Source organism: Oncorhynchus mykiss, chromosome 23 (genome assembly GCF_013265735.2).
Source record: "Oncorhynchus mykiss isolate Arlee chromosome 23, USDA_OmykA_1.1, whole genome shotgun sequence".
NCBI lineage: Eukaryota > Metazoa > Chordata > Actinopteri > Salmoniformes > Salmonidae > Oncorhynchus > Oncorhynchus mykiss.
The window spans coordinates 44,521,978-44,536,308 of record NC_048587.1 but is presented as its reverse complement, the minus strand read 5'-3'; the positions used below and the strand labels follow the sequence as shown (position 1 = coordinate 44,536,308).

General features: G+C 44.7%; 1 protein-coding gene across 1 annotated transcript in view; it reads left to right on the top strand.

The window, feature by feature from the left end:
- LOC110503120 (disks large homolog 5) overlaps positions 1-14,331 on the top strand; it is a 124,320-nt gene extending 109,989 nt beyond the window's left edge. Inside the window, exons 34-39 of the mRNA XM_036959905.1 lie at positions 1,028-1,221; positions 3,988-4,131; positions 4,368-4,495; positions 4,810-4,919; positions 8,729-8,838; positions 12,913-14,331. Coding sequence (XP_036815800.1) covers positions 1,028-1,221; positions 3,988-4,131; positions 4,368-4,495; positions 4,810-4,919; positions 8,729-8,838; positions 12,913-13,016 — 790 coding nt within the window. The 3' untranslated portion in view covers positions 13,017-14,331. The remainder of the gene's footprint in view (positions 1-1,027; positions 1,222-3,987; positions 4,132-4,367; positions 4,496-4,809; positions 4,920-8,728; positions 8,839-12,912) is intronic.

Below are 14,331 nucleotides of genomic sequence, written 5' to 3'. Positions count from 1 at the left end.
CTCTCCTTCCAGACCCACATCAAACATCTCCAATCCAAAGTTAAATCTAGAATTGGCTTCCTATTTCACAACAAAGCATCCTTCACTCATGCTGCCAAACATACACTTGTAAAACTGACCATCCTACCAATCCTCGACTTCGGCGATGTCATTTACAAAATAGCCTCCAATACCCTACTCAACAAATTGGATGCAGTCTATCACAGTGCAATCCATTTTGTCACCAAAGCCCCATATACTACCCACCATTGCGACCTGTACGCTCTCGTTGGCTGGCCCTCGCTTCATACTCGTTGCCAAACCCACTGGCTCCATGTCATCTACAAGACCCTGCTAGGTAAAGTCCCCCCTTATCTCAGCTCGCTGGTCACCATAGCATCACCCACCTGTAGCACACGCTCCAGCAGGTATATCTCTCCAGTCACCCCAAATCCAATTCTTTCTTTGGCCTCCTCTCCTTCCAGTTCTCTGCTGCCAATGACTGGAACGAACTACAAAAATCTCTGAAACTGGAAACACTTATCTCCCTCACTAGCTTTAAGCACCAACTGTCAGAGCAGCTCACATATTGCTGCACCTGTACATAGCCCACCTATAATTTAGCCCAAACAACTACCTCTTTCCCTACTGTATTTTATTTATTTATTTATTTAGCTCCTTTGCACCCCATTATTTTTATTTCTACTTTACACATTCTTCCACTGCATATCTACCATTCCAGTGTTTTACTTGCTATATTGTATTTACTTTGCCACCATGGCCTTTTTTTTGCCTTTACTTCCCTTATCTCACCTCATTTGCTCACATCGTATATAGACTTGTTTATACTGTATTATTGACTCTATGTTTGTTTTACTCCATGTGTAACTCTGTGTCGTTGTATGTGTCGAACTGCTTTGCTTTATCTTGGCCAGGTCGCAGTTGAAAATGAGAACTTGTTCTCAACTTGCCTACCTGGTTAAATAAAGGTGAAATAAAAAAATCAAATTCAAACCCGTTGTACTGTGTATTCCCCTGTGTTTTTCAGAATGGACCAGGAGTTCTACAGGAGACACAGCATGCCTGATATGAAGGATGAGAGCGGTACCGCCAGTAAGACCCTCTCGGCTGCCGCTCGCAGGTCCTTCTTCCGCAGGAAACAGAAACACAAACGCTCTGGGTCTAAAGACGGGAAGGACCTAGTGGACGCCATCAGCACTGACTCACTGCCCATCATGGAGGGTGAGGAAGGCCCATTCACACCTTGCTGTACTGTAAATGATAACCGTGGAACATGTACAGTGCCTTGCGAAAGTATTCGGCCCCCTTGAACTTTGCGACCTTTTGCCACATTTCAGGCTTCAAACATAAAGATATAAAACTGTATTTTTTTGTGAAGAATCAACAACAAGTGGGACACAATCATGAAGTGGAACGACATTTATTGGATATTTCAAACTTTTTTAACAAATCAAAAACTGAAAAATCGGGCGTGCAAAATTATTCAGCCCCCTTAAGTTAATACTTTGTAGCGCCACCTTTTGCTGCGATTACAGCTGTAAGTCAGTTGGGGTATGTCTCTATCAGTTTTGCACATCGAGAGACTGACATTTTTTCCCATTCCTCATTGCAAAACAGCTTGAGCTCAGTGAGGTTGGATGGAGAGCATTTGTGAACAGCAGTTTTCAGTTCTTTCCACAGATTCTCGATTGGATTCAGGTCTGGACTTTGACTTGGCCATTCTAACACCTGGATATGTATATTTTTGAACCATTCCATTGTAGATTTTGCTTTATGTTTTGGATCATTGTCTTGTTGGAAGACAAATCTCCGTCCCAGTCTCAGGTCTTTTGCAGACTCCATCAGGTTTTCTTCCAGAATGGTCCTGTATTTGGCTCCATCCATCTTCCCATCAATTTTAACCATCTTCCCTGTCCCTGCTGAAGAAAAGCAGGCCCAAACCATGATGCTGCCACCACCATGTTTGACAGTGGGGATGGTGTGTTCAGCTGTGTTGCTTTTACGCCAAACATAACGTTTTGCATTGTTGCCAAAAAGTTCAATTTTGGTTTCATCTGACCAGAGCACCTTCTTCCACATGTTTGGTGTGTCTCCCAGGTGGCTTGTGGCAAATTTTAAACAACACTTTTTATGGATATCTTTAAGAAATGGCTTTCTTTTTGCCACTCTTCCATAAAGGCCAGATTTGTGCAATATACGACTGATTGTTGTCCTATGGACAGAGTCTCCCACCTCAGCTGTAGATCTCTGCAGTTCATCCAGAGTGATCATGGGCCTCTTGGCTGCATCTCTGATCAGTCTTCTCCTTGTATGAGCTGAAAGTTTAGAGGGACGGCCAGGTCTTGGTAGATTTGCAGTGGTCTGATACTCCTTCCATTTCAATATTATCGCTTGCACAGTGCTCCTTGGGATGTTTAAAGCTTGGGAAATCTTTTTGTATCCAAATCCGGCTTTAAACTTCTTCACAACGGTATCTCGGACCTGCCTGGTGTGTTCCTTGTTCTTCATGATGCTCTCTGCGCATTTAACGGACCTCTGAGACTATCATAGTGCAGGTGCATTTATACGGAGACTTGATTACACACAGGTGGATTGTATTTATCATCATTAGTCATTTAGGTCAACATTGGATCATTCAGAGATCCTCACTGAACTTCTGGAGAGAGTTTGCTGCACTGAAAGTAAAGGGGCTGAATAATTTTGCACGCCCAATTTTTCAGTTTTGATTTGTTAAAAAAGTTTGAAATATCCAATAAATGTCGTTCCACTTCATGATTGTGTCCCACTTGTTGTTGATTCTTCACAAAAAAATACAGTTTTATATCTTTGAAGCCTGAAATGTGGCAAAAGGTCGCAAAGTTCAAGGGGGCCGAATACTTTCGCAAGGCACTGTAGATTCTTGATTCATCTCATGTGTGTGACTCAGTTGGTGACAGGGCTCTACAGTGTGACCATTTCACCCGCATATGCGCCTAAATATTTTGCCGTGAGACCTGGAGTTTTAATTTGGTAGCACCAGTGCACGAGGTTAAAGATCCCCCAGAGGATAATTGTTGCAATGATTACTTCACTGTACCGCAGCCCCTAAGCACCATGGAGAACACACTGAGTGCAGATTCATGACTGTCATGTTTGGACCATTACAACAAAGAAAACGGCTTGATACCTTTTCTTTGTGTGCTCCTACATTTAGTTCAACTTAGGCGCACACTCGCTGCTTGTAAAAAGTAAATGAAAGGTCAGCGTAGAGCCCTGGGTACACCAAGGTTGCCGGGTCCATTCCAACTGTCATGTTCTGACCTTTATTTCCTTTGTTTTGTCTTTATTTAGTATGGTCAGGGCGTGAGTTGGTGTGGGCAGTCTGTTTGTGTTTCTATGTTTTTTCTATTTCTGTGTTTGGCCTGATATGGTTCTCAATCAGAGGCAGCTGTTTATCGTTGTCCCTGATTGAGAACCATATTTAGGTAGCCTGGGTTTCACTGTTGGTTTGTGGGTGTTTGTTTCCGTGTGTGTGTTTGTCGCCACACGGAACTGTTTGGGTTTGGTTATTTCACTTATTCGTTTATTGTTTTTGTATTTCATAGTGTTCAGTGCTTTTCTTATTAAAATCGTCATGAACACTTACCACACCGCATCTTGGTCCGATCCTTACTCCTCTTCAGACGAAGAGGAGGAAATCTGCCGTTACACCAACATGGTTCACATTCCCATAATGTAGGCACTTGCTTTGTACTGTAAGTTGCTTTGGATAGAAGTGCCTCAAGTGGCATATGCTATTATTCATGTAGGTGCAAAGCTAGTTTTCCACTGCAGTGTTCATGATCTCTGTTTTGACATAGTGCTATAATGTCTAACTACCAGAGTGTCCAGGAGGTGGAGTGATCCATTCCCAGACCTGTGCTGGTTCTGGGGTTAGGGTATCATGTACATACACACTGTAGTTTTCCATAATTCTGCTGACGGTTCTGTGTATTGTCTATCTACCAGATGGTGTGAGCCTGGCCTACCAGAGGATCCAGAAGGTAGAGTGTTCCAGCCCCAGACCAGTGCTGGTTCTGGGGCCCCTAGTGGAGGCTAACAAGGACATGCTGGTGAAGGAGGCCCCCGGGAGGTTCTGTCGGTGCCTACCTGGTGGGCTGTTATGTTGTGATAATGCTATGTCATGTTATGATAATGCTATTTCATGTTAGAACATCGCTATGTCATGTTATAACAGTGCTATGTCATGTTATGATAATGCTATGTCATGTTATGACAGGATTGTAAACTACTCAAATAAGTAAATTGATTGTCAATTATCATGTGTTATTTTATTTTATACAGTATATGAAATACTAAAATGTGATTATTTTTGTCTGTCCATTCAGAGGTGATGAAGGCATCTCAGCAGGCGATAGAACGAGGGGTGAAGGACTGCGTCTTCATAGACTTCAAACGAAGGAGCGGCCATTTTGATGTCACAACTGTTGCTTCCATCAAGGAAATCACAGAGAAGGTATATTTAGTTTATTTATTTACAGTTTAGTCTTATTGAGATAAAAAAAAAACATATTTAGGAGAGAAACCAGTTCAGCATATTTTGTACATAGACAGGACTAGTAAATATCTGGATTAATACATGGCAGCTGCCATCCCATATCGTGACATTGTGTATGTTATGTACAGTGTGACAGAACCTAACAAAATGGCTGTTAGATTTTGTCAGTTGATCTAATGATATGTCATTTTGGAAACATTCTTTGCTGTGCTTTCATTCATTTCTCATGCAAACCCAACTGGTTAGATTTTGTTGTTGTTTCTATTTTGAAGGATTGTCACTGTTTACTTGACATTGCACCCCACGCCATCGAACGGCTTCACAGCGTTCACATCTACCCAATTGTCATTTTCATTCGCTACAAAAATGCAAAGCAGATAAAGTGAGTACTAGCCCCCATTCTACTATAAATACTTATTTTTGTGTGCTGTATTTTGAGACAATGATCTAACACCACTGCTATCAGAGTCATCTGGCCAAGCTATCACAGCTGCTTTCCCTCATGGAGTTCCTCTATTGAAATGTAAAAGCTGATGAATCTCCTTTAGTCTTCTTTAAACAATTAGTTTTTTATACCAATAACAATGCTATCAATCAATCAACTGTATTTATAAAGCCCTCTTTACATCAGAACTTGTTCCAAAGTGTTTATACTGTCACGACTTCCGCCGAAGTCGGTCCCTCTCCTTGTTCGGGCGGCGTTTGACGTCACCGGCCATCGCCGATCCACTTTTCATTTTCCATTTGTTTTGTCTTACACACCTGGTTTCAATTCCCCAATTACATGTTCATTATTTAACCCTCTGTTTTCCCCATGGTTTTTGTGCGTGTTTGTTTTATGTATTTCGGTCCTATTGTGTGGGCTTGGTAATACTACATGTATTTGGTAATTTTGAGTAAAGTTACTTTTATTACTCATCTCTGCTGTCCTGCGCCTGACTCCTCTGCACCAGCTACACCCAAACCTTTTACATATACGGTAACTCTGCCTACACCACAAACAGCATGCATGCAAGCAGCACATTACCTCATCTACTGCCACTTTCCAATATCCCTGCTGTTTTCACTGTTGACTTACAGTAGTGTATTAAGTTTCATTGTCTTTCAGTCTAGGTGCACTTTCATTACTATAACATTACAGAAATGATCTCCGATTCATTCCTATCACAGACACGTTCCAAAACAAATGAATCAAAGTGATCAAAGTGAAATGAATCAGAAACGGCCCTAGCCGACACTCCTCTTGGGATAATCGTGATTCATTAGAGAAGATCTCTGGTTGGTATTTTCATTTGTAATCGGAGGGGAAGATTAAGTCTGCTGAACACACAGACATGCACACTCTCACACACAGACACAAAACGCAGGCGCAGACACGCCAGGGCTCAACGCTGACTTTTTTTACAAGGAGCACGTGCGCCTAAGTTGAAAAAGGTAGGCGCGCACAAAGACATTTAGGTGCACAATGAAAAATATTTGAGGTAATAAAGCTAGAATCCTTAATTTTTTTAGGCACAATGGTGCTCCTTATTTAAAATTCCAGGTTGCACAGCAAAATATTTAGGTGCATATGCAAATAAAATGGTTGTACTGTAGAGCCCTGCAGGCACTCACACACTGTCTCACACATTCTCGTACACATTCACAGAGACTCGTGCAGTGCGGCAGTGAACATGGAGAGGATCTGATTGAACTAAGCCTTCCCTGTCATCAACTGAGTGCCAGCTGTCCCTGGGATGAGAGGCTGAGCCCTATAGCTCTGCGGTGGGCTGCCGGGGCGTCTAGCTGAGCTGTCCCTGGGATGAGAGGCTGAGCCCTATAGCTCTGTGGTGGGCTGCGGGGGCGTCTAGCTGAGCTGTCCCTGGGATGAGAGGCTGAGCCCTATAGCTCTGCGGTGGGCTGCGGGGGCGTCTAGCTGAGCTATCCCTGTGACTGAGAGGCTGAGCCCTATAGCTCTGCGGTGGGCTGCGGGGGCGTCTAGCTGAGCTATCCCTGTGACTGAGAGGCTGAGCCCTATAGCTCTGTGGTGGGCTGTGGGGGCGTCTAGCTGAGCTGTCCCTGGGATGAGAGGCTGAGCCCTATAGCTCTGTGGTGGGCTGCGGGGGCGTCTAGCTGAGCTGTCCCTGGGATGAGAGGCTGAGCCCTATAGCTCTGCGGTGGGCTGCGGGGGCGTCTAGCTGAGCTATCCCTGTGACTGAGAGGCTGAGCCCTATAGCTCTGCGGTGGGCTGCGGGGGCGTCTAGCTGAGCTATCCCTGTGACTGAGAGGCTGAGCCCTATAGCTCTGTGGTGGGCTGTGGGGGCGTCTAGCTGAGCTGTCCCTGGGATGAGAGGCTGAGCCCTATAGCTCTGTGGTGGGCTGCGGGGGCGTCTAGCTGAGCTGTCCCTGGGATGAGAGGCTGAGCCCTATAGCTCTGCGGTGGGCTGCGGGGGCGTCTAGCTGAGCTGTCCCTGGGATGAGAGGCTGAGCCCTATAGCTCTGTGGTGGGCTGCGGGGGCGTCTAGCTGAGCTGTCCCTGGGATGAGAGGCTGAGCCCTATAGCTCTGCGGTGGGCTGCGGGGGCGTCTAGCTGAGCTATCCCTGTGACTGAGAGGCTGAGCCCTATAGCTCTGTGGTGGGCTGTGGGGGCGTCTAGCTGAGCTATCCCTGTGACTGAGAGGCTGAGCCCTATAGCTCTGTGGTGGGCTGTGGGGGCGTCTAGCTGAGCTATCCCTGTGACTGAGAGGCTGAGCCCTATAGCTCTGTGGTGGGCTGCGGGGGCGTCTAGCTGAGCTATCCCTGTGACTGAGGCTGAGCCCTATAGCTCTGTGGTGGGCTGCGGGGGCGTCTAGCTGAGCTATCCCTGTGACTGAGAGGCTGAGCCCTATAGCTCTGTGGTGGGCTGTGGGGGCGTCTAGCTGAGCTCTCCCTGTGACTGAGAGTCTGAGCCCTATAGCTCTGCGGTGGGCTGCGGGGGCGTCTAGCTGAGCTATCCCTGTGACTGAGAGGCTGAGCCCTATAGCTCTGTGGTGGGCTGCGGGGGCGTCTAGCTGAGCTCTCCCTGTGACTGAGAGGCTGAGCCCTATAGCTCTGTGGTGGGCTGCGGGGGCGTCTAGCTGAGCTATACCTGTGACTGAGAGGCTGAGCCCTATAGCTCTGTGGTGGGCTGCGGGGGCGTCTAGCTGAGCTATACCTGTGACTGAGAGGCTGAGCCCTATAGCTCGGTGGTGGGCTGCGGGGGCGTCTAGCTGAGCTATCCCTGTGACTGAGAGGCTGAGCCCTATAGCTCTGTGGTGGGCTGCGGGGGCGTCTAGCTGAGCTATCCCTGTGACTGAGAGGCTGAGCCCTATAGCTCTGTGGTGGGCTGTGGGGGCGTCTAGCTGAGCTATCCCTGTGACTGAGGCTGAGCCCTATAGCTCTGTGGTGGGCTGCAGGGGCGTCTAGCTGAGCTATATCTGTGACTGAGAGGCTGAGCCCTATAGCTCTGTGGTGGGCTGCGGGGGCGTCTAGCTGAGCTATACCTGTGACTGAGAGGTTGAAAGCTGGGCCTGTCTCTTCCAGTTTTGAGCTTTGTACTGGGGGCTGCTCGTCTCTGTCTCTGAGAGAGAGAGAGCGAGAGAGGCTGGAGGCTGGGCCCTACAGTACACTCTCAGCTATTTGGCTAAGCCCTTGCTGCTCTTCACTCACTCCACACTACCAGCAGAGACCAATCATCTCATATAAACACGTGAATAGTATGTCTATGGCAGATGCCTTTGAGAGTGAGCGAGAGAGAGAGTGAGAGAGAGAGAGAGAGAGAGAACCAAACCATGAACCACTCTCTGACATTCTATCCTTTGGATGGCGTCATATAGTCAATATGTAGACTGTAGGCCAGGCAGGGAAAGGAAAACAGCAGGTCAGGAGCAGACGGGTCACAGACTAGAGAGGCTCATTAACCCAGTTGCCACCCAGTGTGCCTGTTTTAAGTTTGACTGTACTTACCGCTCAGTTCGTACAGCACTATTACTCATCAACACTGCAATTGTAGTGAAGAGCAGAGACAGTCTTTCTTTTTTGTTGTTTCTGTCTTGTTGCCGTCTATGCATATAATTGGGGGTCATTTTGTTGCCATGCCACCACAGTCTCTGTGTGATATCAACTGTGTGCCATCTTTTTTAATGAACTGAAATATTTGATATTTAATATGATTTTGTTCTTTCCTTCATTCAGAGAACAGAAGGATCCTCTATACTTACGGGATAAAGTCTCTCAGAAACATTCCAAGGAGCAGTTTGAAATGGCACAGAAAACTGAACAGGAGTACAGCAAGGTCTTTACAGGTTAGTATTATGTTAATATCATATAATAACATTCAGTTTGTTGCTATGTGAGAAGGCCTGTCATATGTACCTACAATCTGGAGTCAGAACAGGCCTCGTATTCATAAATTGAGCGCTGAACTAAGATCAGCCTGTTAGATCGTAATGAGTGAAGTTACATAGACAGAACCGGACCAGATCATCTACTCTGAGACAGTAATGGCCCAGATCATCTACTCTGAGACAGAACCGGACCAGATCATCTACTCTGACACAGTAATGGACCAGATCATCTACTCTGAGACAGTAATGGACCAGATCATCTACTCTGATACAGAAATGGACCAGATCATCTACTCTGAGACAGAACCGGACCAGATCATCTACTCTGAGACAGTAATGGACCAGATCATCTACTCTGAGACAGTAATGGACCAGATCATCTACTCTGAGACAGTAATGGACCAGATCATCTACTCTGAGACAGTAATGGACCAGATCATCTACTCTGAGACAGTAATGGACCAGATCATCTACTCTGAGACAGTAATGGACCAGATCATCTACTCTGAGACAGTAATGGACCAGATCATCTACTCTGAGACAGTAATGGACCAGATCATCTACTCTGAGACAGAACCGGACCAGATCATCTACTCTGAGACAGTAATGGACCAGATCATCTACTCTGAGACAGAACCGGACCAGATCATCTACTCTGAGACAGTAATGGACCAGATCATCTACTCTGAGACAGAACCGGACCAGATCATCTACTCTGAGACAGTAATGGACCAGATCATCTACTCTGAGACAGTAATGGACCAGATCATCTACTCTGAGACAGAACCGGACCAGATCATTTACTCTGAGACAGTAATGGCCCAGATCATCTACTCTGAGACAGTAATGGACCAGATCATCTACTCTGAGACAGTAATGGACCAGATCATCTACTCTGAGACAGTAATGGACCAGATCATCTACTCTGAGACAGAACCGGACCAGATCATCTACTCTGAGACAGTAATGGACCAGATCATCTACTCTGAGACAGTAATGGACCAGATCATCTACTCTGAGACAGAACCGGACCAGATCATTTACTCTGAGACAGTAATGGACCAGATCATCTACTCTGAGACAGTAATGGACCAGATCATCTACTCTGAGACAGAACCGGACCAGATCATCTACTCTGAGACAGTAATGGACCAGATCATCTACTCAGACAGAACCGGACCAGATCATCTACTCTGAGACAGTAATGGACCAGATCATCTACTCTGAGACAGTAATGGACCAGATCATCTACTCTGAGACAGTAATGGACCAGATCATCTACTCTGAGACAGTAATGGCCCAGATCATCTACTCTGAGACAGAACCGGACCAGATCATCTACTCTGAGACAGTAATGGACCAGATCATCTACTCTGAGACAGTAATGGACCAGATCATCTACTCTGAGACAGTAATGGACCAGATCATCTACTCTGAGACAGAACCGGACCAGATCATCTACTCTGAGACAGTAATGGACCAGATAATTTACTCTGAGACAGTAATGGCCCAGATCATCTACTCTGAGACAGTAATGGACCAGATCATCTACTCTGAGACAGTAATGGACCAGATCATCTACTCTGAGACAGTAATGGACCAGATCATCTACTCTGAGACAGAACCGGACCATATCATCTACTCTGAGACAGTAATGGACCAGATCATCTACTCTGAGACAGTAATGGACCAGATCATCTACTCTGAGACAGTAATGGACCAGATCATCTGCTCTGAGACAGAACCGGACCAGATCATCTACTCTGAGACAGTAATGGACCAGATCATTTACTCTGAGACAGTAATGGACCAGATCATCTACTCTGAGACAGTAATGGACCAGATCATCTACTCTGAGACAGAACCGGACCAGATCATCTACTCTGAGACAGTAATGGACCAGATCATCTACTCTGAGACAGTAATGGACCAGATCATCTACTCTGAGACAGTAATGGACCAGATCATCTACTCTGAGACAGAACCGGACCATATCATCTACTCTGAGACAGTAATGGACCAGATAATCTACTCTGAGACAGTAATGGACCAGATCATCTACTCTGAGACAGTAATGGACCAGATCATCTGCTCTGAGACAGAACCGGACCAGATCATCTACTCTGAGACAGTAATGGACCAGATCATTTACTCTGAGACAGTAATGGACCAGATCATCTACTCTGAGACAGTAATGGACCAGATCATCTACTCTGAGACAGAACCGGACCAGATCATCTACTCTGAGACAGTAATGGCCCAGATCATCTACTCTGAGACAGTAATGGCCCAGATCATCTACTCTGAGACAGAACCGGACCAGATCATCTACTCTGAGACAGTAATGGACCAGATCATCTACTCTGAGACAGAACCGGACCAGATCATCTACTCTGAGACAGTAATGGACCAGATCATCTACTCTGAGACAGTAATGGACCAGATCATCTACTCTGAGACAGAACCGGACCAGATCATCTACTCTGAGACAGTAATGGACCAGATCATCTACTCTGAGACAGAACCGGACCAGATCATCTACTCTGAGACAGTAATGGACCAGATCATCTACTCTGAGACAGAACCGGACCAGATCATCTACTCTGAGACAGTAATGGACCAGATCATCTACTCTGAGACAGTAATGGACCAGATCATCTACTCTGAGACAGAACCGGACCAGATCATCTACTCTGAGACAGTAATGGACCAGATCATCTACTCTGAGACAGTAATGGCCCAGATCATCTACTCTGAGACAGAACCGGACCAGATCATCTACTCTGAGACAGTAATGGACCAGATCATCTACTCTGAGACAGTAATGGACCAGATCATCTACTCTGAGACAGAACCGGACCATATCATCTACTCTGAGACAGTAATGGACCAGATCATCTACTCTGAGACAGTAATGGACCAGATCATCTGCTCTGAGACAGAACCGGACCAGATCATCTACTCTGAGACAGTAATGGACCAGATCATTTACTCTGAGACAGTAATGGACCAGATCATCTACTCTGAGACAGTAATGGACCAGATCATCTACTCTGAGACAGAACCGGACCAGATCATCTACTCTGAGACAGTAATGGACCAGATCATTTACTCTGAGACAGTAATGGACCAGATCATCTACTCTGAGACAGTAATGGACCAGATCATCTACTCTGAGACAGTAATGGACCAGATCATCTACTCTGAGACAGTAATGGCCCAGATCATCTACTCTGAGACAGAACCGGACCAGATCATCTACTCTGAGACAGAACCGGACCAGATCATCTACTCTGAGACAGTAATGGACCAGATCATCTACTCTGAGACAGAACCGGACCAGATAATTTACTCTGAGACAGTAATGGACCAGATCATCTACTCTGAGACAGAACCGGACCAGATCATCTACTCTGAGACAGAACCGGACCAGATCATCTACTCTGAGACAGTAATGGCCCAGATCATCTACTCTGAGACAGTAATGGCCCAGATCATCTACTCTGAGACAGAACCGGACCAGATCATCTACTCTGAGACAGTAATGGACCAGATCATCTACTCTGAGACAGAACCGGACCAGATCATCTACTCTGAGACAGTAATGGACCAGATCATCTACTCTGAGACAGTAATGGACCAGATCATCTACTCTGAGACAGAACCGGACCAGATCATCTACTCTGAGACAGTAATGGACCAGATCATCTACTCTGAGACAGAACCGGACCAGATCATCTACTCTGAGACAGTAATGGACCAGATCATCTACTCTGAGACAGAACCGGACCAGATCATCTACTCTGAGACAGTAATGGACCAGATCATCTACTCTGAGACAGTAATGGCCCAGATCATCTACTCTGAGACAGAACCGGACCAGATCATCTACTCTGAGACAGTAATGGACCAGATCATCTACTCTGAGACAGAACCGGACCAGATCATCTACTCTGAGACAGAACCGGACCAGATCATCTACTCTGAGACAGTAATGACCCAGATTTGAAAACATTTTTTTTTGTGTTGCAGGTATCGTCCAAGGAGGAAGCCTGTCCTACATTTGCACTCAGATCATGACTATAGTGGACCAAGAACAAAGTAAAGTCATATGGATTCCTGATGGAGCTTTCTAGAAGGTTTCTAGGTGCTTATATCTATGTAACACTTCAACCCTTAACAAGGAAGGTTGGGTATGATACACTTATCCACGGCTAAATGTTAAAAACTAGTCAACAATATCACATCACTGTTGTTATAATAGTCAACTATGAGGTTTGCATCCCAAATAGCACCCTATTCCCTATGTAGTGCACTACTTCCCCAAGTAGTGCACTATATATAGGGAATAGGGTGCTATTTGGGATGCGTGCAGCCTCTGATATACTCTCAACATAATAACACTTATCTGAAAGATGAAGATTCATACAGCACTGATTTGTCTCACACCCCACAAATAGAAGTAATAATCCCACTATAATGATGATGTCATAGTGATGCTGTATACTTCAGACAGGCCTAGAGATTCGTTTACACTAGTATTTAATATTGTAATGCTTTTTTACTTGAATGTTTGTCCCTTAACTCCACTATGGCACTCCTTGACTCTTCCTGTTCCTATGGTTCTCAATCATATGTCAGAATAGAAGTTGATGCATCTTAACAGAATGTAATGGACCACTGTGTTCTCATCTTTATGTATGTTTTCTTTGTCATTTCAGTTCTCTAATCCCAATCTAATAATGTTGGTTATGAACCTTAGTTTATAGCCTACAAATGTAGCAGTTAGTGAACAGAAATGATTGTGTATGTTGTATTTTTTTCCCTCTGTTGTTTGTCATATAATTTACATATTTAAAGACAAAAATGTATGACAAATTTGCATGATTCTTTTTTTTCCCCAAGTTGATGTAAATGACAGACGTTTGTTTTACAACCCACTTACTGTTCTCAATGCAATATATATATATATATATATATATATATATATATATATGTTTCCTTCTGTATGTTGTGCCAAACAGATTTGTTCTGCACCATTTATCCTTCAACCTAGTAATGCTTGAACACTAAGAAATGCAATAATACTTTACCGTAGGTACGATAGTTTCACCATGAGAAAATGTATGTGTTGTAGAGTTGTTCCAATGTTCCTAACATTTCATACATTTCCTAATGGGCATCTTTCTATTACCCGAAATGTAGAATTTAAAAAAGGGATATTTTATTTCTGTTCTAGGGGTTTGAATGCACCAAATTAAAAGAGGATGAATTCATAAATTTCAACATTATGATAAACTGGTAAATTACTTTTCCTTTTTTTTCTATAATATTTCATCTTCTCATGTTGGTTGAAACACGAAAGTAGACTATAGATATAACTTCACTTCTCAATGAAATTATATTATTTGTATCAAATGTTAAGAAAAATAAATACATGTGGGAACGTTG